This window comes from Myodes glareolus, chromosome 26, assembly GCF_982192425.1.
Source record: "Myodes glareolus chromosome 26, mMyoGla1.1, whole genome shotgun sequence".
Lineage (NCBI taxonomy): Eukaryota > Metazoa > Chordata > Mammalia > Rodentia > Cricetidae > Myodes > Myodes glareolus.
The window spans coordinates 24,235,156-24,261,142 of NC_142051.1; the positions used below are offsets into that span (position 1 = coordinate 24,235,156).

Below are 25,987 nucleotides of genomic sequence, written 5' to 3' on the forward strand. Positions count from 1 at the left end.
AACCTATCAAATTCCAAAATATGATTTTTTTATGCATAAAAGATGACTGAAAGGTCATCTGAAGATTAGTCACCATCTCTTGCCCCAATTGGTACAGTCTAGGAGAAAGACACATGATATTGCTGGTGTATTCCTATAATTCTCTTGGTAGATTCTTTTTCACCCGAAGAATAACTGCTATAAACAGCGAGCGCAATCATGTATTAAGCGCCAGCTATTTTCAAGTATTTTGTTACAATTTTAAAATACATGATTTAAATCAATCTCTCCTAGTTGTAATAGATAATATTTTTGTAAGTAAAGAGCAAATCTTTGCTCTTATTTTCTCTGTGGCTGCTCTGCACTCTCCTGTCTTCCTCTGACCTGTCTTCCTTTTGAAGCCTTTGCAATCACTGCTGCCTCTATTTTTTCCTTACAAGTTCATGTTCCTCGGCGCATGTTACGGACCTATGAACTTGTTCTTGACAATGTAGCACAGCCATCAAACCCAAGGGGTTAAGAATCAATCCAGCTGAACTAAAATGCTCTCTGTGCCTCAACTCCTGATTCTTCAAAATAACAATTCCACTTACCTCACAGGTTTGTTTGACGATTGATTGAAATTAAATTCATAAAGAGCTAGGAATAATGCCCGACGTGCAATCAGTGATCATATATATGAGCTATAGCCATACGACACAAAATGCTTACTCCTAAATTATCTGCCAAGTGTCTCCTCATCTTCAGGTACTAAAATGAACTCTTGACTTGTCAGCTATAAGATGGTAGCCGTTTTCCTGAATGGCTATGTGAAGGAAACAGAACCAAAGAAATGTATGACCATGTAAGGTAGGTGTCATCACTTTTATACAGGGACGCAAGATAAGAGCATGCAGAAATTAAGCACTACTCCAAGTCCATAAACACAGTAAGCAGCAGAGCTGTAGGACAAATACTCATTTACCTAAATCTTAAGCCTTTATACTTATTGCACCGGGGAGGTAAGCATGACCCTGGAAGAAAGGGATGGGGGATACCCCTAGCTGTTGACCATTTCCCGTTTGAGTAGGTGCACATGTACACCTGTTGGTGTATGTCTCTTCAGTTCACTTTTCCCACATCTTAATTAGATGGAGTCTCATTATTGTCAGCTTTACAGAGAAAATGAAAAGGACTGCAGAAAAACATGCTCCAGTTTTCTTTCTGCTTCTGTGATGAACGTCATGGCCCCAAAGAAACTTGGGGAGAAACAGACTTATTCCATGTTACAGCTTGTATGGTTAACGTCAAGGGAAGAAAGGACCCTAGAGGCAGAAACTGAGGCAGAGACCATGAAGGAACACTGGTTACTGGCTTGCTCTTCATGGTTTGAATCTCTCTCTCTCTCTCTCTCTCTCTCTCTCTCTCTCTCTCTCTCTCTCTCCCACCTCTCTTTCTTTATTACTTTTTCATTGTTTATAATTTTACAAAGATTTTTGTTTTACAGAATCTAAGGTATTCTCTTGATCTGCTTTAAAAACTAGACGCAAACAATGGCTTACATTTTAAAATAGACTCCTTGCACCAGTTACGCGAGAGATCTCATGCCTGTACCCAAAGTGGGTGTATCCTCTAAGCCAGTTTTCACCTTGCTTTCTAATAATATAATCCAAGATCAATTGCCTACAGGTGACATTGTCTGTAAGTGGTCTGAGCCCTTCCACATCAATTGTCAATTAAGAAAATGCCCTAAGGCAGGCCCACGGTCCAATCTAGAGACAGTAATTCCTCAGCTGAGTTACCCTCTTCCCAGGAAATTCTAGCTTGTGTCAAGTGGATCAAACCCACCCAGCATGCATAGCTCATAAGCATAATGAGGTGAGGTCCATGACTGTGATTGGAAAGGGAGACTGAACTGAGACTTTGCCGTATGGATGCAGACCTTCTCCTGCGAGCTACCACATTTGCTTCCAAAAACCATTCATCCCTTTAAAACTAAATAGCTGTTTTAAAAATGGGGAACAAAAAAATCACTTTATAACTTTTCTTCTCATCTTCTTAGTACATATTTTTGTCTCTGTGTATGGCTAACTTATACTTAGAAAAACACCACAGAGCATACCCTAAACCATTATTGAGTATATAAGTCTGTTTTGGAAAAAAACAAAGTTTGTTAATTATCCCTTTCCTTTATAATGTTCATGAACATAAGACTTGATAGTTTTAGAAGGCCCTAATTCTAATTTCGATGGAAGCAAAGTTGGAAAATATTTCTGTTTAATAAAAATCTGTCCCCTTGTGTCCTCTCCTCATTTTCTTGCTTAAAATTATGCAAGCCAAAAAAATTATGCGAGCCAAAGCAATAATTAACTCAGTAAATTTTAGGGAACACAAATATGAATTACTATGATACCCCAAAATATACAATGGTACTCCCATGATGAGATGGGAGACAGAGACCGGGAATCCCCTAGAGGCTTGGGGGCCAGCTGGCCTGTAATAGAGACTGATGAACAATAGCATCCAAAACAGAAGGATGTTGTCTCAAATTAGGCAGAAGGTAAAGACTGACAACTCCTCTTACATCCATACACATGTGTGCTCAACTTCACACACACACACACACACACACACACACACACACACACACACTCATCATTCATACATGAATATGAAAATTGTCGATGTTTAGGGTGATAGTTATGCAAAGCAATTCTTTCATTCATCTCTTATAAGTGTCCTAATGGAGTTAGGACATTGATGACCAATCAAGAAATGAACAATTTAGAGGTGTATGTATAGAGTAAGTTATATATATAGGAAATATTACCTTTAGATATCTAAACATTCCAAGAACTTCCTGCAACTTTAAAACCCCCAACTAAGTGTAGTCCCAGGCTCTTCATGCACTATGGTAAAGGAAGCATTCTCTATCCTTGCCTTGTCATTATGTTGGGATCACATGACATCCAGGACTCAGGGAAGAAATGATGACGGCTGTTGAGTATTTATTATGTGTCAGACCCAGACTGAATATGTTAAGCATATTAGAATATTAAAATCAACAAATCTACGTCTTTTGTATTACTTTTACAATTTGCAACTTTGCAGATTAGAAAACTGAAATTCAAAATAGTTAAGCAACTTCTGCGGATGTGGTGGGGTTAGTAAGAAGAAACGCTAGGATTTAAAAGTAGGCAGGACATTCCTGCCCAGAATTCTTATAAAGCATCAGGTTGCCTCTTAAATATCACGGTGCCCTTGAAACAGTAGGGAATGAGGGAAAATAATATTGCCATACACGTTTATAGTCTACGCAGACTTTGCTGTCAATACCTCCTTTGGTCCTTAAAGCAAGTATACCTCCCACTCTACACTCTTTCTCATCTCTTCCCCTCTTTTACTATGCTCTGATTTCTTCTTTCCCTTGCTTTTACTCATCAAAATGATCATCTTTGCGCTCACTTGTTCCTCTTTGTACAGTGCCTACTTCTGCTCTGACGAAGTGTTCTCTTACAGCCTTCCAGGACTCACTGCCGAAGTTGCTCTCATTCTCTCTGTACTTACTGCTGTCTGGAGTCACACTGTTTTCTCGTCTATTTAAATGTTTGTTTCTACCCTAACTGGGAGTCACGCACATCATTGAGAGAGAGACCTCATCCGTCTTTCCTTCCTTCTATCCCCCCTTCTCAAATACGTAGCAGGCATGTCAAATAGGCAGTCAAAATTTATTATTTTTCTTATTCCTGTCTTTTTATTGTACTTTGTTGTTGTAGTCTACCTTTTCATTGACCTTTTAAGCTTTCTTATTTGAATATGAGATTGCTGCTTAATTACTATTTGGATGTGTGAGCACTGATTCATGGGATTAGTGATTATCTCTGGGAAAGTCAGTTATGCCTTCTAATAGCTTTTCAATTGACTATCAAATACTCTGAAGGCAGGCAAATTTGACAGCTCCGTGTTCATAATTTTTGCTTACTTTTATCTACTAGTATTGGTTAAATCTTTTGTATTGTTCTTGAGCTTAAATATACTGTTCCATCTTTCACCTTTAAATACAGCATTCAGCATTGCATTTGATAGCTAATCTTTATCATGTTGAAGAAAACTCCTTCTCACGCTCACTACAAGTGTGTGTCTTAAAATCATATATTAAGGTTGCATTTTATGGCATAGGTAAAGCATTGCAGTAAAGTAAGCCCTACCATTTTGCCATTGTCCTTCGTAGGAGGTTCAAAGCTAAGTGGGGTCATACTTCCTTCCAAGAGGGAATCTTGATATTTAAGTCGTGTTTCTAGTTAACACCTTGAAGCAGGTGGTGAGTTTTAAACAAGCCTTTACCTTTGGAGATTCTAGATATTAAACTATCAACACGACAAGTTTAAGCCTTCTGTTACCCATTTCAGTTGACTAACTTTTCTGTGAGCATGATTGTTTTCATTGTGTTCTAAAACATCACTAACACGAAGAACATACCAAATAAGAGTGATGCCTAAATTTGACAACATTTGTTATTCTTAAAATAATTCCCCATAGATTATGGAATATTAGTATTTTATTATAGCATTGGTACAAGTTTTACATTTAACTTTAAAGAGATTGATTTTTTAATATTTTGATGATTTAATCACACAGCTTGTTTTGATGTTATTAAATTAATTGATCAATATTTTCCAAATCAATTACTCTTAAATAAGATTGTCCCCGTCATGTACCAGTGCCATCAATACGAATCTCATCACATTCTGACTTGATTCCATGTAATGAATGAAAACTACATTGAATTTTATCTGCTTCATTGTAACCTGTCATTTTAGCTAGGTACAATCTTAGAATGCTGATATTGTTGGCTCAGTTATTTCCTGTTTTCCAAATCTGTATGCCACCAACAAATTTGATTAAAATATAATTTATGGCACTCAGCTGAAATCTCAGTAACAATTCAGAAGACTGAGACCCATCCATTCTCAGAGCTTCAATCAACCACTAGAAGACCACTTCACCTAGCTCCATGTTTTCAGCAAGGCCTCTTGCACAGCTAATAGCAACCAGAGGGTGGAACACAGCTGTGCCCTACCTATGAAATTCATCCAATCCATTCTCATCGACCCACGTCGCTGCTGCAGAAGCCCTGCTTTCTTTTCTAGTGGTCCATATTTCATCATTCTAGTAATATGCCTTCTATTATGTTCTGCTAGGAGGTATCACCGAACAGTTGGTTCTGACATTCCCTAAAGCATCCTTATGCATTTTTTTCCGAAGTCATACTACCTGTTCAAGCTACCGTTCTTAAGCATCACTTCCATTAGTCTCTTATTCATAGTGTCCAATCACTCCATTGCTGTTCAATAGAAGCAGCTGTCAATTGGTGCTCACTTCTCCGCCATCTAACCTGGGGGTTTCAATCTTGTAAACATTCTGTGTCTTCTATCAATGTATCCTTTTTTTTTTTTTTTTTTTTTTTTGGTGATGGAAATTCTTTGCTAGAAGATCTTGTGCAGAATTAATGTTACTATGACAACAGTGAGCAAGTAAACAAAAAGAACAGAACCAGGTGGACTTGAAATTGCTCCAGTGTTTCTAGTCGCCGTGATTAGTTTAAACTGGGAGCTCTGGGCTTTCTGCGCAACACAGACAGATGTCTGAGTACGACTTCAAAAGAACTTTCAATCCCACGTGGCTTTTAAGTGGTTTTAGGCATATTTGCTTTCACTAGGCAAGACTTCAAGTGGAGCAAGCACATTACTGAGCAAAACCCAATCTTAAAAACTTCTTGATCCCATTGATTAGAGGTAATGAATTGGTGAGATCATTGTGACTTTTAACGACATTTTTGTCAACAGAGAGTGCTTTCAAAATAAATCTGTCTTAACCTGTCTATCATGTCATAGTTCTCTCATTCATTAATTGGTAGTTGTGAAAAAAAAATCACAGAGTAGCTCATTTTTGCATACTTGGGTGGGGCAGATGATTCTGCAGCCTGCTCTTCACATTAGGAAAGTCTTCATGGTCCTGTTATGTGACTAAATGTTGGGTCCATTCACCAACTAAAACAGTAAGATCAATGCAGAAAATGGAGAGGAGGCTATGAATATCAACAACAGGGTCTCTTATTGTTTCTGGCCATTTGCTGAGCACACAGACAGACAGACAGACAGACAGAATACATGCACGTACATATGCAAACACACACACACACACAAAACTGATAACCTAACACCACCATTGCTTGTTCATTATTTTGTGTAAATTACTCAGGAAACGTTCCTTACACTCTGCTATATGGCTAGGAGGCTTTAGTGAGCCTTAAAAGTACACCCCCCATAACAAACCCACTAATTTCATGAATGGCAGGATCACACCCCCAAAAAAATCATTCAGCAAAAATAGTTTGTAAAATGTTTATTGCTGCCTCCAGAAAATATTTGCTTAAAGTAAACAAATACTTAATGTTTCTGAGTTGAAATGTATCAGGCTGTTGATGTTGGTGAGGCTTTAGAATGAGATGCAACATTCTTGCCTTCCGTTTGTTCTACCAAGATCATCAGGCATGCATCTTGGAAACAGTAGTTAAAATTATCACACCTATTTTTCTCCTTCCTCATTATTTTTTCTGTCATAAAAATCCCTCCAAATGAAAACAAAGATAGTAAACTGAGGTTCAAGGGAAAAAGCAATTTTCAGTTGAAAATGGATTTTATAAAACCTTGTGAATGCAGTCAGGTTGGGGTGGAGCACGCCTTTAATCCCAGCACTCGGGAGGCAGAGGCAGGCGGATCTCTGTGAGTTTAAGGTCAGCCTCGTCTACAAGAGCTAGTTCCAGGAAAGACTCCAAAGCCACAGAGAAACCCTCTCTCAATAAACCAACCAACCAACCAAAAAAGCTAACAAGTGGTGAATGCAGTTGATTAGAAAATCTATAGGTTGCCCGGGACTTGAATTGGAGATACATAAAGAAATGGGCTGTGTATGAAAAGAAAAGAGAAAATGCTAATATGTACCAAATGTAACAAAAACTGTACCACCATGGGATTCTCATTGACGTTCAATATTTGTTCTCATGTTTTCCCCCCATAATATAGAAATCCACAATTTAAGATTTCTTGGTTTCCCAGTAGAAACTTCAAAGGACAAAAGTTTAATCTTTTAAAATGAGGAAATGCACTTAAGACTAATCAATAATTTAAATTATGATTAAAAGAAGCCAAGAAATAGCAGTTTCCATCTCTATTTTTGCAGCTTATCCAAACTGAAGTGGAAACCCAGAAGAGGTAGATGGCGGCAAACTCAACAATTCACCTCACAGGGCACATTGAGATCGGTCGTAACCTATTGATCAGGTCATCGAACACCACTGATTCGTAAATTACGTGATTTTCATTAACTCCTAGAAATTTATTTTAAAATATTTACTTTATTTTCAATTGCACAAACATATTTTTTTCTGTGTGGGGACTATGTCCACATAAGTGCAATTGCCCAAGAGAGCCAGAGGCAAGGATGCCCTGGAGCTGATGTCACAGGTGGTTGTGACCCGCTGGCATGGGTTCAGGGAACCAAATTTGGGGCCTGAGACCAACACTCGCTCTTAAGTGCAGAGTCATCTCTCTAGACCCAGAGAAAAATTAAATTATTCATTTTTTTTCTACCACAGGGTTTGCATTATCACGTTATGGGTCATAATTTTTAAAACCATTTTGCTTTAATGATTTGAAGGGGAAAGGTTAAGCAAAGGTCAAAATTTAACGGGGCTTTGCATATCATCCTCTCTGACCTTGAAATGGGACGTGAAGGAGAGTGGAAGCTACCGCACCCTCGGGAACGTGCCTGAAAGGACTCAGTGTTTAACACAGCGAGGCATCTCCAGGTTCTATAAAGGCGGCAGTATTCAGTATCACGGGCTGCACTCTGTTTTGCTGCCCTGAGTTTAGCTGAAAGTCATTCCTAGTTTTAGAGATTAAAATCTGGCCAAGCCAATCTCTGAACACAGGAAGAGGGTCTGAGGACATTTAAGAGTGGGAAGAGATGAATTTCGCGCTCATCTTCTTATCAGAAGTTTCACGTTGCCACGGGGGTAAATTACATGTACTGCTCTCTACACCGATGTCTATCTAACCCCAAACTAGCCAGCCCTTATCAAGACCGCTGGCATTCAAGATAAAGATTTAAGTATAGTACCATAGAAGCAAGGTTTTAGTGCATTTTTGAAAATCATATTATCATATGATATTATCATCTGGCAATAGAACATAGTGTAAAGCTAATCTGTAGATTTACTTGGGCTATATAACCAAATTTCTAACTCCTGATGTAGCCTTCTGGTGTAATTATTTTTCAGGAGTTTTAATTTTTGACTGCCTTTTTTTCTCTCTCTCAGAGTATTAACTAGATGGTAGCCAAGCAGTAAATGTGGAACTGATATTATGACGTACTTCTTTCGTTATGACTGCCTTTTTGTAAAGATCATAATAATATACTTGAAGACCAACTGAAATTTTCCCTCTCTCAGGGAGCCTTTTCTTATCAACACCAACCAAGTAGCTCTCACGTCCATAATCTCCTCTCAGACAGTTTTCTTCAGAGCATTTCACATTCTCATAGACTCTAACATCATCGTTATGAGCCACGTCATCTGGGCCCCTGGCTACTACCATCAAATACCCATTCGCTACGGCTCCTCTTTTGCGATGTGCTGGGGGCTTCCATTCTTCTTTTTTTACCCATAATTATCAACGAAGCTTGTTTCCTCCCTTTTGTCAGTGGTCTTCTCAGATGTCGTAGTCACAGGGAGTCTTTCCTTGACGTGCGTGCGTGTGTGTGTGTGTGTGTGTGTGTGTGTGTGTGTGTGCGCGCGCGCGCATGCGCGCACGCAGTGACCCGTTGTCATTTGTTCATTTTTATTTTACTCCATCAGCCTCACACTTGTATATGTGTATTCATTGTATCCCTCTCACTAGTGTGCAAACACTGTTAGATATTACCTATTTTGCTCAACTGGCACACCACAGTGCTTTGAGCAGTATTTGGAATAAGGTTGACACTCAGTAATTTTTAGTGAATCCATCCCTTACCATTTGTCTCCTTTAGTAGTCTCTTAAGATTCATAAGGGCAAAAAAAGAAAACTTTCTTCTTGCATTCCCATAGCATCGAGTATGCAACAGGTGATAAAGGTATACCAAAAGAATGGATGAATGCGTTGTTTGTGTGGCTTAAAAAAGAAACCTTTGCCTAGTGGCCCCTACTTATGACAGAAATTAGAATTGGAATTGTCATTTGTCTCATTTCTCAATATACACTTATCTCAAATAAAGTGTGACTTATAGTAGGACCTCAGTAAGTAAAGGAAGAATATCAAGAAACACTAAACAGGAATCAACTCTGTCCATTGCAGACCCACAAGATTGGAAGTGTTGACTAGAGACAGGCAGATTTCTGAGTTCAAGGCCAGTCGGGTCTCCAAGGCAAGTTTCAGGACAGCCTGGATTGCACAGAGAAACCTTGTCTTGAAAAATCAAAAAACAATGGCAAAGCCTTGGTTAGCAGCTGTGGCTGAAGGAAATCCACCAAGTCAGTAGGAGAAAGGTTCCTAACAGCCTCCATATGCGTGCTCTACCAACCCTGTGAGCTCTGCAGTGCTGAGACTTCGTGGATCGCATCTCAGTTTGGTATGAAATCTCCATAACCAACTGATCTTTATTTACCTCAGGTTTTAGTTCACTAACACCAATCTACATTAATGTGAGATTTCCACCACAAGCCATGGACTATGAGGAAATCGAAGAGGAATTCAGAAATGGCCTTATCGCTCAAGGAGCTCCACCCACTGGGGGCGGGAACAAAACTAACAACCGGTTATGAACGCTTCGGAGGGGCCAAAAGACTTTGGTGGACAAGTTTAGAGTTTATCAGACGGCCCCCCAGAGCTTGGTGTGAACTAGTCTCCTAGTCAAAGGCTGAAGCCTAAGTTAGGGTAAAACTGCACAGCAGCGCAACCGTCAGTTCCAAATCCCCAATGAACAACCGAGTTAAGCCCTTCTCAAGGACAAAGTTTAGAATACCACGTTCCATCAATCTAATAATTATAAAATCACTTGCTCAATCATGTTAAGGCACTACCACAATTAAGTAGAGGGAAGATACTTTATTGACAGTTTTCTCACTCATCGAACTTTAAAAGCCAGTAAGGCTAAATGGTTCATTCAAATATCCACCTAGTTAACCTATGTAAATACTTCCTGGGTTATTGTGTGGGTCCAATCACGGACGGGTGCCATTTGAGTCTAAACAAGAAGGCACGTTAAATCTTTGTCTGCCTAACACCTCCCCTGCACAACTGACTGGGACACCTAAGGGCTAAGATACTGCCCACCCCAAAGTGGGACAATTGTCTTAGTAATAGTAGCAGTGAGATATGAACTTGCTTGCTTGGGTATGTGACCTTCTTGGAGTGTTTGCGCCTAACGTAGTTAGAACGTGGACTGTTGAACGCAGTTAAAGTTGGGATGGTTAATGACTGTAATTTAGTAATGGGACAATATAAGAACTCATCACATTAAAACAGGAATACTTGGGAAACCCATCGTTTTTAGTAGCTTGCCATCTGCTTGGCTCTTACCAGCAAAGGATTTATCCTGCTTAGTCCAGACGATATTGGGAGTAAAATCATAGATTAGACGGCGGATTTCTGAGCTCTTCACTGTCATTAATTTGCAAGCGTGTAAACGAACATTTCCCAACACAAAAATCAATTAGGTTTCAACTCTCACCCCAAGTAAGGTTGCTATGGGCACCACAGAATATCTGTTCTGGCACCAACAGATTGAGGTAAAGTCACCAGAGATCTCTCTAAATTAAGAAACTCAAACTGAGTTTACCAGCTTTGCCACTGTGTTCCGCAGCAGGATGCTCTTTTTGCCTTGCTGGGCCCGCTAGTTTAATCCTCCAGAAAGAGAAATTTTAGAGGGACAAGGACTAAATCATTTTCTTTTGAGCACAGCATTTTCAAATGGCTGCCCCGGGTCCTAAGCTCCGCCCGCTTCGGACCAGAGCTAGAGGTGTCCTCTCTCTGCAGAGCAGGGACTCTGGCGCTCTATACCTGGACGAGGGAAAGGAGAAAGGAAACTCCTGCTCACAGTTGGGTACCACTCATGTGCACTACGCAGGCCCCAAGCTTAGAGGAGAAACCAGTAACCAGGCTTGGGAAGGTTTGAGAAAGAGGCAAATGCTGTTTCCCATGCAGCCAAAGAGTAGGACGCGCAGGTCACAGGCTAAAAGTTAAACTGTTACCAAGCCTGCGCTTTGTCCCCGCGCTGTCTTCAGCCCAAGCACGGAGGTGCACTTGGTTGGCGAAGAACAAGGTTGGTTTGGAGCAGGAGACAGGAGTTGCTACCAGCCTGGAACCGCAGGCGGAGGGAGCACTGCAAAGCAGCGACCCAAGCTGTAGCTCCGGACGGGAAGCCGGAGCCAAGCCAGGTCGCCTCCGGGATGCAGCGTCCCCTAGCTCGCTAGGCTGCCCGGGTTCCGCTCTGCCCTTTCGCCCGAGGGCAGCGCCCTGGCTTGGCAGCCCGGCGACGATGCACCCAGCTACCCTGCCAAGCACCCTACCGCCCCGGGGCGATCTCGCAGTCACCGCAGCTGCACAGATCCTGTCTCCAGCGCGGGGACAAACTTCCTCCCTCCGGGTCCTCGGGCCGGCAGTTGTTAGCTGGTTTCCCCACTGGTCCCTTTACTGGTCTGGCTGGGAGAGCTTTCTCTGCCCCCTCTCCAGTTACCAGCGCTCGGCGGTTCCCGCACATCCTCTCCAACAAAGCCGGGGCCCAGAGGCGACCCGGCAAGGGACTAGGATTGGTGGCTGGAGCATCGGAGCCCTGACAAGGCATCCACGCCCCGGCGAGCGCTGCGATAAGGGTCGGCGGGGACGAGGCGAGGAGAGAGGGGTAGAAAGTGTCCTGCTCCGGGCGCGAAAGCCTCCTAGACTGATCGTCCTCGCCCAGTTGCCCCCTAGCCGAGCGCATCCTGCTGTCCCAGTGGGACTGGGCAGGGCGAAGGAAGAAGCTGTGCGGACTCTGTGGCCTGATGTACCAGCCGCTCCCTTACCTCTGTCCAGAGTAAGCGGCTGGACCACTGTCAATGTCGCCATGTCTGCCTTGGGAGCCGAAGTGACGCTCGGCTTCAGCATCAGCAACCGCTTGTAGTGAGAAAAAGAGGAGGAGATTGGGGGCGGGGGTGGAGAGGGAAGACGGAAAGGGGGGGAGGAGGGGGAGGCAGGAAGGTGGTGATGGAGGAGAAGAAAGCTCGGGTGGGTTGGTAGCCAGATGGAGACTCAACTGTTGTGTCGAGGCGAATCTTCAGACGCCGCGCCAAGCAGGGCAGGTATCCGCGAGCGCCTGCATGGCCAGGCGCTGAAAAAGGAACGCTCAGCCCTAGAACTTCGCTCCTCCGCCCATGAGCTCTGGCTGGATGCAGCTGGTTAGGTGTCTTTCAACTTTCCACCCAAGCGTTAATGGTCAAAATGCACTCTTGTACACAGAGAAAGAGGGCACGGGAACGGGAGAGGTGGGGACAGAGGGTTGGTGTTTTGGGGGTTATGTTTTTTGGGGGGGAGTTGGCTTTTCCGGTTAAGAAAATTTTCAAACCTACTAATCCCACACCCCTTTAGATAAAAAGCACCACTGGTAATGGAAGATGCTTCTATATCGTTGTAGTTGCTGTTAATTTCTGTTGAAGCTTTTTTAGAATGTTCCCTACCAACAGTATGAGGTAACTGACTGAGGGCCGGGGTTCTATAGGTAAGTGTTCACTTAGGAGTTGAGTGTATCGCCGAGGAAATAACCTGCCTTTACAAGCAAACTTCCTAACAATGTTTTAAAATGAAAAACCAGTCTCTGTCATTGAAAAAATACCCATCTAGGACCTTTTCACACTAATCTAGCAGAAGCATGTATTCAGGGGTGTTACTTATTGAATAATTAACATACGTGAAAAGAATTGAGCCAAGAGAGTCACATACATTTACTATACACCCTAGATGCATTTTTTCCCTGTGACCTCTGATTAGGAGGGGATAATATTAAAGGGCTTATTTCAAAGTCAGCTGACCAGCATTCAGTTGCTAGAGCATTCAAGTACACTGTAAGCCTCTTCATCTCAACTTTCAGTAAATTTCTACCAAGCCTCATGGCCTTATCAAACGATGAAGAAGCATGGATAAGCCTCCTATGGGCATAATGTAGGTGACTGGGAGAGGTGTCTGGATGACAATACTGCCCATCCCTGTGCCAGCTAACTCATCATTGTGACTCCCAAGGACCTCTCAGGGGCAGACCTTGGGTTGCAGCAAAGTATTTGCATACAATCTATGCCGTGTTCTTCTAATGACACCAAGAGACAGAAGACAGTAGACTTTCACCAATGACTGAGATAGTCGAAGATGACTGACCATCTTTGACTGCTTTTAGGAAGAAGCTTGATCATGAGATTCAGCTCTTTATCGCGCAGATTATCTGACAAACTCACAGTCTCTTGTAGATGCCCAGCCTTCTCACCTGCCAAACAAGAGGAACAACTTCATTCAGTTGCACAGTGATCTGGTAGTAGGAGGAAACTGAGTCTCTTCTGCAAGGTACCTGAGATTTGTGAGCTGCCGACGGGCCTGGAAAAAGAGATAATGCTCCCGTGTGTGTGTGTGTGTGTGTGTGTGTGTGTGTGTGTGTGTGTACATACAACAACGAGAGAAATAGAGACCATGAATTTGAGAGAGAGAGAGAGCGCGCGCGAGCGAGCAAGGAACCAGTACATGGGGACGATTAGAGTGTGGAAACGGGGAAATTATGTAATTATCCATTAATTAAAGCTTAAGGAGAATGGAAAAGAAAAGGAATATACTTTATGGTGCTCAGAAATGGCACAGTAGTTAAAAGCACACATTGTTCTTGCCCAGGACTACAATTCAGTTCCCATTACAGACGCTAGGTGTCTCATAGCTGCCTCAGACTTCATCTCCAGGGGTCTCTGATATCTCTGGCCTTCTCAGGCATCTGCACTCTGGTGAACAGACCCACAATTAAAAGTAAAATAAATCTTGAACAATGAATATACTTTGGGACTAGTGGATTCTATAAAGTTAATTTAGTAGTTACTAAATTAATAATAAATTTAGTAAAGCTGCTAATTATTTATTACTAATATTTACTAGTTTAGTATTATTTATTATTATTATTTGCTAATATATTACCTGGTTACATGATAAATAATGAACAAAGAGTAGAATTCTATGCAGGAAGTGCCTGAAGCAATATCAAAAGCATGGAGACAGAGAAGCAACCAGCAACTCTAAGTGATTAACAGCAAACACAGGTACTAAAGGAGGTAACAGGAAGAAGAAATACAACTGTGTATCTTGAAAGCAGAATGTATTTCAGGGTTTTGCACAAAATACCAAAACTCATTCAATAACTGAGGATGGAAAAAAAAACAATCCTTTGGCCAGTAAAGTAAATCTTTAAATTCTTGATTAGAAATACATAAATCGGCAGCTTGATTCACCTATCTCAAAGCCTTAATTGAACCTATTTCAATATAAGTTTCAGATTGTGAGGTTTATGATGGCAGGATTTTTGACTTTTTGTTTCCTAATGAGTCTCCAGAACCAACATATTATAGCATGTTTCTTAACTTATGTTTGCTAGACCATTTTCTTGTTGTCTCCTTTTTTTTCAGGAACTAAGAGAGGAAGTGTCATTCAGCAGGTATCCATCCGTTACTATTCCCAGTATTGGCAAATTCAGTAACCTTAGCTTATGTTTAAACACTTGTAGAAAACTACTCTGTCAGCATGCATAATCAGCTGTTTTCATTGCATTTACTTGTGAACTAGAATTTGCCATCACATTTCTGAGACACGGGAAGACACAGGAAGATGTCCTGAATTTCCTCTTGTGCTTGGATATATGTGCCCATGATCAGATCTCATGCACAAGAGTCGAGTCACCTCAGTTCCAAACTTTGTTTTATCAAAGTCAGTGTGCTTGACTTATTCATATGCCATTCCTTTTCTGTTGCCAATATGTATGCATGTATGTATGCACCTATATAAAATTACATTTCAGTCCTAGATGTTTGGCTTCCCAGTCACTATATTATTTATTTAAAAGGTAAATAGTGGGTAATAATAGTATCATGTAACCAGGTAATATACTAGCAAATAATAAAAACAATACTAAACTAATAAATATTATTAATAAATAATTATTGTTAATAATATTAATTAATAATAAATTTATTGTTAACTTAGTAACTACAACATTAGTAACTTAATTTAATAAATACCTTATTAAGCACCTTGTATGCTCAATGGTTGGTACTGTGATGTTCTCCCAGTCTCTCCAGCCCTGATAACTAGATATTTTATTCCACATTGGAGATAAGTAAACTAAGCTCATAAGCACATGTTAAAGTACTTATGCAGTAATGGCACCGAGACCCAGGCCCCACTATGGTTTCAGGGAAGAAAATCCAACACTTTACCTTTTTGCACATCTAGTATTTCAGGCATTTCTTTCACAATCGCTGGTGTAAGTCTCCCTCATTGTCTCTCCCCCCACATCCAGCCATTCTTCTCCAGCTTGAGACACAGTCAGAGAGAGGCCGGAATGGATGGAGGCAAACATTCTGTTTCCACTGTAAACCAATACAGCTAATAATAAAACAACTGTCTGCTTTGAAATGTAAAATGTGTTCTTGCAGGAAATTTCATTCAAAGGTAGTTAAATCTTTTTTCCTTAATTGAATCTTTTGAAATTATATGGTAGAATCAAGAAAAGGTTTGTAGAAAGCATTAGCATACTAAGAAAATATGTTTAGTTAAGCTTTCAATGGAGTATAATAAAGCATAGTTTCATATGAGAAAAACAGCACCTTCTAGCTGAAACTCTACCAGTCGAGTGTTAGACATTGTTTTTTGATTCAAGGTATCATGATAGCTTTCCCAACAAAAAGGGTTTTGTCAAATTACTACTAAATGAAGATGGAGAATAAACCTATATTTCAGGATGTAAACGTTTTATCTCATCAATAGAAGAAAATCTGAGTATTTATTGTCTTTTTATTTTGTATTGGTAACTCCTTATCCATTGCCTCAATGGATTCTGGCTATTCTCCAGACACTGTCCTAGGCTCTTGTGATAATGAATGAAATAATTAATCCTATTGTCCCTTACTTTTTATACTACAAAGGAGAAACAGAACCAAGTAATGAGGGACTAAGTACTAAGTAGAAATTGAAAAAGTTGGCATTTAAATTAGTTCTAGAAAATTTCCGGTTCACTAAGCATAGAGGTACAACATACAGCATCTTAAGAGAATAACCGAGCCAAGCCAGGGTGGCAGATAGATATACCTGTCTAAAATCAAGAGTTTGTTGTAGACTATCAGAAATTAGAACCCGTTGAGAGTCAAAAGGTGAAAAACAACATAATTTTAAAAAATGTAATGAACCTTTGCTTCATGCCAATTACCAAACAAATAACAAATGACAAAGAAGGCTAAGGGAAATATTGGTAGCATCTACAATAAAGCTTGATAACACCAGAATGAAGAGTTACTAATTTAGAGTTGGATATCAGAAAATTAAAGATGAAATGAAAATATTAAAAGTCAATTCTCATTATTCTTAATTTACTCCAAATTAATAAAAAAACGTTTTAAAGGGAGGAAAGACGAAATCTGAATCATTATTCTTTAATTGTACGGTCTTATTTTTTCTCACATCATTAACTATTATGTAACACATAAATAAAATATTTTTACTCTGCTTCTGTGTGGGAATAGCATGATTCATAAGTTTAATGCCTTCCTGATTTGTGAATGTTTTATTTACATCTATTTGGTTCACATAATAGTAAATAATTTATTTTAAATTATCATCTTTAGTTTATTTTGTAATTGGCATAAAGTGAAAGGTTGATTTTTGTGCTGGACGTCATGTTGAATTAACAGTTTAAATCATAGGTGATATTTTAATAAAAGAATTTAAATTCAAAGCTTTTAAGTTTCTTTTTTATTATGCATCCTAGCCTCATCTTTTCTTAAATTCATTCTCATATTTTATAGGACATAAAAGAGATCCATTAAACACAAATATATATATATATATATATATATATATGTATATATCCTCTTCTCTCACAGTTTCTCCATATTAATCATCTTTTGGGCCTCACAATATTTAACATAACTTTTATCACTATGAACTTAAAGTTTATAGTTTATTCTGAGTAAAAGATTGGGTTTGTTTTAGTGATGCCGACAATTGGTATAGGGCTTCACACGTGCAAGCCATATTCTCTATGATGGGCCTACCAAGTCCCAGTCCCAGACAGAGTCAAAGATTTTACATCTATTCATGGTACATTAAGGACCTGCTGTATACCAAACACTAATCTATGGCTCTCTTTTAGTCTTGATAAAGGGAGGAAAATAAAATAGAAACCACCAATAAACTAGACACACTTAGGTAGAGGCAATCATAAACATTGACCCTGTAAGACTTGGTTTTGTGAATTTTATCTGAGGCATAGTTCCAGGAATGTCTCACTGGTAATTTTACACTAGCTATGATGACAGCAAATACTGTATGGGAAAGCGCCTCTGTTTTTCCCAGAAAGCCAATGACTCTGCACTTATAACATGGTACATGTAGTGGTTTGAATGAAAATAACACTGCCCCCATAGACTCATATATTTGCATCTTTAGTCCCCAGCTGGTGAACTATTTGGAAGGGTTAGGAGGTGTGTCTTTGTTGGAGGAGGTGTATCGCTAGGGGTGGGCTGTGAGGTTTGAAAAGCCCATACCAGACCCAATGCTGCTCTCTCCTCCTGCCCGCTGAGGGGTGGTCAATGTGTAAAGCCCTTAGCTACTGCTCTAACAACACACCTGCATGCTCCCATCCTCCCTGCCACGATGATAATGGACCAATCCTCTGAAATTGTGGGCAAGCCACTACTTAATTGCTTTCTTTTATAGGAGTTGCTGTGCTCGTGGTATCACTTCCCAGCCATAGAACAGTGACGAAGACTTTAGTCTACAAAAGACTTCTATTGTGTTTGGTAGAACTGAGTTTTGAACAACATATCCATACTATCTTTGATGTAGCCCTTACTGATCAGGACACTGTACTTGGGCTAAAGTAAGAAATAAGAAATCTTCCTCCTATTTGTTGAGGAGTTGATGAGCTAATTGAAAAGGAGGTAGAAGCACAGAATTAGAATATGATGTATTCCCAAGAAGAAATGATACTATAAATATGTATGTTTAAAATGTGTACAGAAACAAAAGGAGGAAAATCTGTCTTTAAAATTGTTTTGGAATTTGTTTCTTTTCTTTCAGGAGAAACTAGGGTATTTTTTTTCTTTCACGGAGACAAGAAGATGATTTTTCCCTTTGAGCATGAAGAGACACGTTTTCAAACTTTGATTAGCAACATCTAATTAAGCAGGCAAAATCTCCTAAGGATTTCATGGGAAACTAAGGAAGGCAGTGAAGATACCTTTGGATTTTCATTGACACTGAGAATTTACCATGGTGACTGTAACTGCTACCTTGATTATTAACAAGGACCTCCAGGCCTTATTTTGAATTTTAGCTTCGTTTCAATTATCAGTACACTTATGCATTTGATTTTGGGGTGTTTATGTGTAAAGGAGCGATATGCAAAAGGTGTCAGGGTGCATGTGCAGAGGTCAAAGAACAACTTGTAGAAGGTTTGTTCTCTTCTTCCACCATGTGGGCCCTGGGGATTGAACTCAGGTCATCAAGCTTGTCTGCAAACACATTCATCTGCCCTAGGAATGAGGGAGAGGGAAGGAATGAAGCAGAATATGATTACTAAGAGACCAACAACCTCCTGTGGATTCAGTATAACTGCACAGGTGCACACACCCTCCCTGCCACACACAGTGAACTCTCTGAATCCCAATTTTAGCCTTATTTAAAAGAGGATTCAAATAGTTTTCTCTTAAAAACTACCTCAACTTGGGGCTTTAACTTTAACTCTGGCTTACCTTATTCCAGCCAGCAGTATAATTTTTCTCTAACATTAGTGCTATCGTATTAATTCAGGATATTAGGAGGAAATGGACACAAAGGCCATTTTCAAATTCTTCTCACATTCTTTCACAATACAGTAATTGGGTAACAGAATTTACACTAGGCATGCTGGAAAACATACATGTCAGTAATTAGCACGGTTAAGAGCTAAATGCACCATTGACATGGACAGCACATTCAGGAGAATCCCACGGTTGGTTTTTAATCCCCTGCTGCTATAGTTTGGAGGGGGAAATTGCTACAGTTCAAACGGGATCCAAACAGGAAGCTTAAAAAATTCCTCAAATTTACTAGTGAGAGCAAATTCTGTTTCCTTAAAACAGAGGCTTCTCAGCTTCCTGGTTTTCTGGTCACAGTTGAGCTCTGTCCATGCAGGCAGAATTTTCTAGAGCTTGATTCTCCTGTATCTCAGACCTCGCTGAGATACTGAAGGCAGAACTGTTTCCCAAGAATGCAGTATCTCTAAAAATTTAGTCTTCAAAGATTTTTTTTGAAAGAAATTAATTCTTGCTCAAACCATTTACTCATGTATTAGATCTGCTTAAGAATTATTATGGCTTCTTGAAAATTTTACAATGAAGGACAAGAAAAAGACAAATGATAGTTTTAACTCTGGGTTAGTGTCTCAAGGTACCTATTATCTGGGATGTGTTCTGGATCAATTATGCCATGTCAAGTACATAAATATTTTTATCTATACTCTCAAGCCAAAGCTGTCCTCCAAAGTAGAGAGAATTGGCAGACCTCATGCCCACATTTAGGTAAAATGAAGTTGCTATGGCATTCTGGAAAGTTTATATTTATCCTGTTTCATTTGGGGGAGTGTTTTGTTTGTTTGTTTGTTTGTTTGTTTTGAGATCAAGTTTCTCTGTGTAGCCCTGGCTGTCCAGGAACTCGCTCTGTAGGCCAGGCTGTTCTCCAGTTCAGAGATTTTCCTGCCTCTGCCTTCCAAGTGCTGGAATTAAAGGCATGTACCATCAATGCCTGGCATAGTCAATTCTATTTCTGATAAGGGCTTTGCTTTGAAAATTTAAGGACAAGTCAGTGCATGTGGTAAACAATCCAAGGATTATTCCAGAAGCCCACTCACCATGAGTAATAACAAAGCTTTTTCATTACACACACATACACAAACACACACACACAATGGCTTGTATGTGTGACACATATAGACAAACAGGTTTACCTACATATAAAAAACACAAATAAGATTCAGATAGATATGTTTTATTTAATTGCAATAATATCGCTACATGTCCATAAGTAGAACCACATAATCTTTCTTGCCTAATTTCAAAATAATTCATCAAAGAGGTGTTTCATGTGTTTTCAGATTATTACTAGGATTTTACTCTCAAATAGTATAAAAAACAAAAATAAACAAACAATTTTTTTTTTTAAAAAAAAACACATCATGTTTTTCTTTATGCTGGACTGGGGAAACGGTTTGGGGTTAAAATTGCTTACTGCCAAACATGAGGATCTGAGTTTGGATCCCAGAATTCATGAAAGATGTGGAGTGTGGGAAGCATCTATAACTGATGACACCAGAGAGGAGGTAAGACAAGATCACTGGGATTTGTTGGCTATCAGCCCAACCAAACAACAGTCAGCCTAAGGTTCCAAGAGAGTCCCTATTTCAAGGGAATGCGGCAAAAGATGATAGACTAAGGCACCAACAGCCTCCTGTGGACTGTGGAAGCACACAAGTGCGCGCGCGCGCACACACACACACACACACACACGCACGCACTCACAGTATCCTTCTTTCTGTTTTCTTTAGGAACATGAGTTCTACTCATCTGTGGCCTTGAATGAGCCCCTTTCCACTCATGTAATTCGGGATCACTGCCGTCTTTCCATATGCCTGTCATTGCATGCTGGTTGACTCCTCCTATCTTTACAAATATCACAGAGATTTTAATTTTTAAAATCTGAAGTAATTAACATGGATGCCGCAGAATGAGCACCATATTTTTTTTGTTTAAAATGTCTATCTTACACCTTCAAGGAATAGAGTATGTCAAAGTGATTGTGATAGCTTTCTGCTAAGAAGCCACTAGTGTAAAAATTTGAAGAAACATAAAATCTAAAAGCTTAAAACTTCACAAAAATTTTAAGCTTACACATAAAATTACATATATTTAGCATGTACACATTATATTTTAAAGCATATTAACATATGGAATACGTGTGTGTGTGTGTGTGTGTGTGTGTGTGTGTGTTCATTCTACCTAAAAACATGTGGACTGTCTCACACAGTATTTTCACAGTTAGAACGTTTTATATCCAAGATCATGGCTTGGGTGAAAAAACATATACTATTTGTCATCAACTTTAATTTCCATATTGTACAATAACTCATAAATAGGTATTTGTGTACAGAAGTGTTTGTATGATTTCTGTAGGTATGAGGTGTTGGCATATGTACATATATATAGGTGCATATATGCTCATGTATGTGAAGGCATGCCTGTGCATACCTGTGCGTGTATGTGTAGGAGGATATCAGATGTCCTACTCAATTGCTTTCTTCTTCATTTCCTCAAGATAGTGTCTCTTATTAGACCTGGAGCTAGAATGACAGCAAACCCAGCATTCTTGCCTTTACTCACAATGCACTGGGGTTATTAAGGAAATGTGCCTGATCTTACCTGAACATTTATGTGGGCACTGGCATCACTGAAGCAGATTTTCATGCTTGTACACTGAACCATCTCTCCAGCGTCTAGATACTGGTTTAGTCGACTATTTATTAGTGGAAACTAATAGAAACATTATAGGTCTGTCGAAAGGACATGGAAGACTGCAGGGAGATGTTGTAGTCCCTTCGTTTTTAAGTAAGAAGAAGCCTGGCTCATTAAGTAGCTAAAATATAAAATTTAAATAATAAGGAATATGATTTTGTTAATTGTAATTCAAAGAACATTTTTAAAAGCTAGTGCATACACTGCTCTCTACTGGCCTTATCGTTATTGCAACCATAACCAGTGACATATTTGTAATTATGTGGGGTGGTGAATTCTCTATTTCAAAGGGCTCATAGAATTTTAAGTTCTATTGACTTATACAACGTGGCCATGTATACATGTGTATATTTGCATAAATATTCCTTGAATTTTTATAGTGAATTTGTCTGAGGAGTTTGTAAATATGTAGTTAACAAACACAAGTAACTATGTACTAAAAACACAAAATGATGGCTGTAGGCTGTAAATGCTAAGGCATAATGTGCTTCAGTTCAGCTAATAAACTATGGCAATGGTTACAATGCTTGCTTGTCCTTTCTTTTTTTTAAAGATTTATTTATTTATTATGTATACAACATTCCTTGCATGCCAATAGATGGCTGTAAGCCACCATGTGGTTACTGGGAATTGAACTCAGGATCTCTGGAAGATCAGTCAATGCTCTTAACCTCTGAGCCATCGCTCCAGTCCCCTTGTCCTTTCTGTCTGGAAACAAATGAAGACCTCTAAAGTGCAGGATGGGTGGCTATGAATATTCAGAGGTTTATGCTGCTGTGGTCACCACAATGGACTCCTGCTTCTCTTGCCTTCTATTTGCATTCTCTCCTTAAATTGCATTGTCTCCCTCCGACAACGTCATTGGTGCTCTTTGAATGCATAGGGGAATGTTTTAATTGTAGCACTTATGGAGAGAGAGAGAGAGAGAGAGAGAGAGAGAGAGAGAGAGAGAATGAGAGAGAGAATTCTTATTCATTGTGTAATCCCATATTAGGTGCTACAACAAGCAATAAAAACAAAACGGCATTCAAGAGTACTGCAGACAGTCAATATCCCAAAGGAATTGTTAGTATTGTTGGAATTATTACTCAGTTAAAATGGTTGCCAGTGCTGTTTAGTCAGGAAAAGGATGTGGTGTAAATTACATCCGTTTGTAATTGATCTGAGGATTCACATGGTCTAGGAAAACGCATTAGGGATTTATGATTTCACCCCAAGAGAAATGGAAGATGATAATGAGGTTATATAGGAGAGTAAATAGGACGGCTGTATTTCAGGAAGAATTATTTGAATGCAATGTGTAGAATGATTAGAGCACAGGGAAAAGGCATGCATTTGAAGAGAACCATTGAAAAAGCTATTCAAAGCCATTCAAGAACTCGGGTGAGAGAGTTTTGGTGTCTTGAACAAAGAAAATGGAATTTAAATTTGGTAAGGTGAGAGCTTACCAGACCTGTTTGGCATCACTGACATGTCTTGGTAAGAGCTTGTAGACAAGATGAATAAATCAAAGGAGATAAGATAGCAGAAAACTTTCCTAGCATATTCTGGCATGTAAGGATGGATAAATAATCTTGAGAATACAGAAGAATTGTTTAGAGAGAAGAGAAAAGATAGTTTTATCTTTGTATGCATGGAGTTTAATGTGATTTTGAGGCATGGAAATGGTTATGGTGTCGGTGATATACTCATTTTGTAGTTTTGAGAGTTCTGAGCTAAAGTTATAAATTTGAAAATAGTAGAATTATTTGAATGGAGAAAATACATAAAGGAAACTGCTGAAATTTAATGTAAAATATATTGTTAATATCTCATGAAGTCCAATAATATTTTAAGCTGTAAAATAGAAAAAAATATCAAATTTGGTCAACATTGGAAAGTAAAACTCAGAGAAAACATGTTATTTAGCTTCCTGAATTTTCCTGGTTAAATCAGAACAGGATTAAGACCATTATTAATAAATAAATAAAGACCATATATTAATAAATCCAGTGTATTTTTATTACACTGCTTTTATACTAGATTTTAAATTATATAAGTAGAGAGACAAAGCTTGATTTTCCAACATATACTCAGTGAATAGACTAGAACTGATATTTAGTAAATATTTGGGCATGAGAAAGAAAATATGTTCCAAAACGATACCATTTAGCAGACTTTCCACATTTTAAATATATTTTTAGTATGGAAAACTGACTCAACATCTTTTGACTGTTCATTTTGCATAAGGCATTTGCTCTACTATATTCTGTATGTATTTACATGAAAAGTTTAAGGAGAACATGGTCCTGCCCTACATACACCTGTCATTATTTCAATTATATACAAAACAGGTGGAACATCATATGTGTCACAGCATAGAAGGCAGAAGAATAAAGTTCATAGTACACAGTGTAACATAAAGGGGACTGCTTGTTGGGGTTTCTGTCCTGCCTGATACCCTACAGCTGGCAAGCCTCAAAAGAAAATCACACAAAGATCTCTATAAGTTATAAGCTGACTGGCCCATTAGGTCAGGCTACTTATTAGTTCTTATGACTTATCTTAACCCATTATTCTTATCTATGTTAGCCATGTGGTTCAGTACCTTTTTTAGTGGGGCAGATCACATCCTGCTGCTTTGGTGATCTGGGCAGGAGTGGGAGGAATCAACTTCCTTCTCCCCAGAATTCTCCTGCTCTCCTTGCACCATTTCCACTTCCTGTCTGGTTTTCCTGCCTATACCTCCTGCCTGGCCAATCGGCGTTTATTTAAAACAGGATTGACAGATTACAGACAATTCTCTCGCACCAACACAGGAGCATGGGGAGGTCTGGGACTGGTTCTAAACACTCAGGATTTCTAAGTCCCCTCAACTTTCCTAAAATATCCCCATATATAATTGGAAATAACTCCACTTCTTTGAAATCATTCTTATTTTTGTAATTTCTCTTATCTCCCAATAATATTAAAACATGGTGCCCGTGAAATCTCAAATAGCTTAGGTGCTGCAGATTTTTAAATTACAAGGCAATAATGAAATTGAAGTATTTATCATTGTGGTTCTTGTTGTTGCTGTTGTTGTTGTTGTTGTTGGTGGTGGTGGTGGTGGTGGTGTGTGTGTGTGTGTGTGTGTGTGTTGCTGAAGATTGAATCCAGAACCTCACATACTCTAAACAAGTAATCTACCCCCAAACTACAGCCCCGTCTTGAAATGGAAGATATCTGGTAGAGGTAGGAGGATAGGACAGAGACAAAATGCTGATACTTTACCAGGAATAAAGGTATTCATTAAGGGGAATATTCAGGGGAATAATGAAAAGGCTGCTTCATTCCAGATGAATGAAGGTAGTTTCATTTTCACTGCAGAATGAAGATGGATTTTAAAATAATGATACGTTCATTCAGTTGAAATGTTTAGAGGAAAATGAACTAGACCAAGAGAGTGTGACTGTGATGAGCCATCCGTTCTGTTGCCTTTACTATTAACACCAATCTTATAATTGCCGGGGAAGCTAGCAGCTACTGAGCCTCCAGTCAGTGAACCCACAGAAACTATATTATCGAGTAGGCATTCTTCAAATTCTACACCTTGAACTTTTCACACGTCCACCATAGTGTTTTTGTGTGTAGAGACTGACATTTTTATTCAGAGTGTTGGAGATATAATCAATGACATTTATATGTGTACAGCATACTTTAAAGATTTATCTATGGGACCTACCTTTCATTTTTATGTAGAGTATATGAAATGTGTGAGATCTTGGGACAGTCCATACATATCTGGTGTCGGTATGACTTCCACATTGTTTGATAAAGTAAAAATATTTAGGGGGTGGAAGAGCGGCAAATGAGTTAGTTAACAGTTCTCTGTAAGTGTAGCTCATAACTACAGTGATGTGAGGAACTAAAGTTGAGTCGACGGAGTGTGGGTGGGAGTGACTGCCAGGTTAATTGCTGCATTCAATATCATTCAGAAGAAAAATCGTGGAGATAAAATTGTAGCATTTATATCCCTGCCTTTCAAGTTTCCTTCATCTCTTTATTGCTTTTATTTTTCTGTTTCTATTATTTGGATCTCATGCTTCATTTTTTTCCCTCTCTCCTCTCCCTGGATTCTTTTGGAAAGAATTTAGTTCATAAAAAAACCTTTCCAGGTGACTTAAAAATAAAGAAAATGACACCCATGTCTTC

The 25,987-nt window shown here is 39.2% G+C and overlaps 1 protein-coding gene across 3 annotated transcripts in view; it reads right to left on the reverse strand.

Moving 5' to 3' along the window:
* The window catches only part of Lin7a (lin-7 cell polarity scaffold A), a 131,252-nt gene extending 118,910 nt beyond the window's left edge, over nucleotides 1-12,342 (reverse strand). The window contains exon 1 of one of the 3 annotated variants that reach the window (XM_085683371.2): nucleotides 12,059-12,342. In XM_085683371.2, the coding sequence (XP_085539497.1) occupies nucleotides 12,059-12,140 (82 nt within the window). In that variant the 5' untranslated portion in view covers nucleotides 12,141-12,342. The remainder of the gene's footprint in view (nucleotides 1-12,058) is intronic. The other 2 variants (XM_087902198.1, XM_087902199.1) reach the window with 2 other exon arrangements.
* Nucleotides 12,343-25,987: the final 13,645 nt, after the last annotated feature.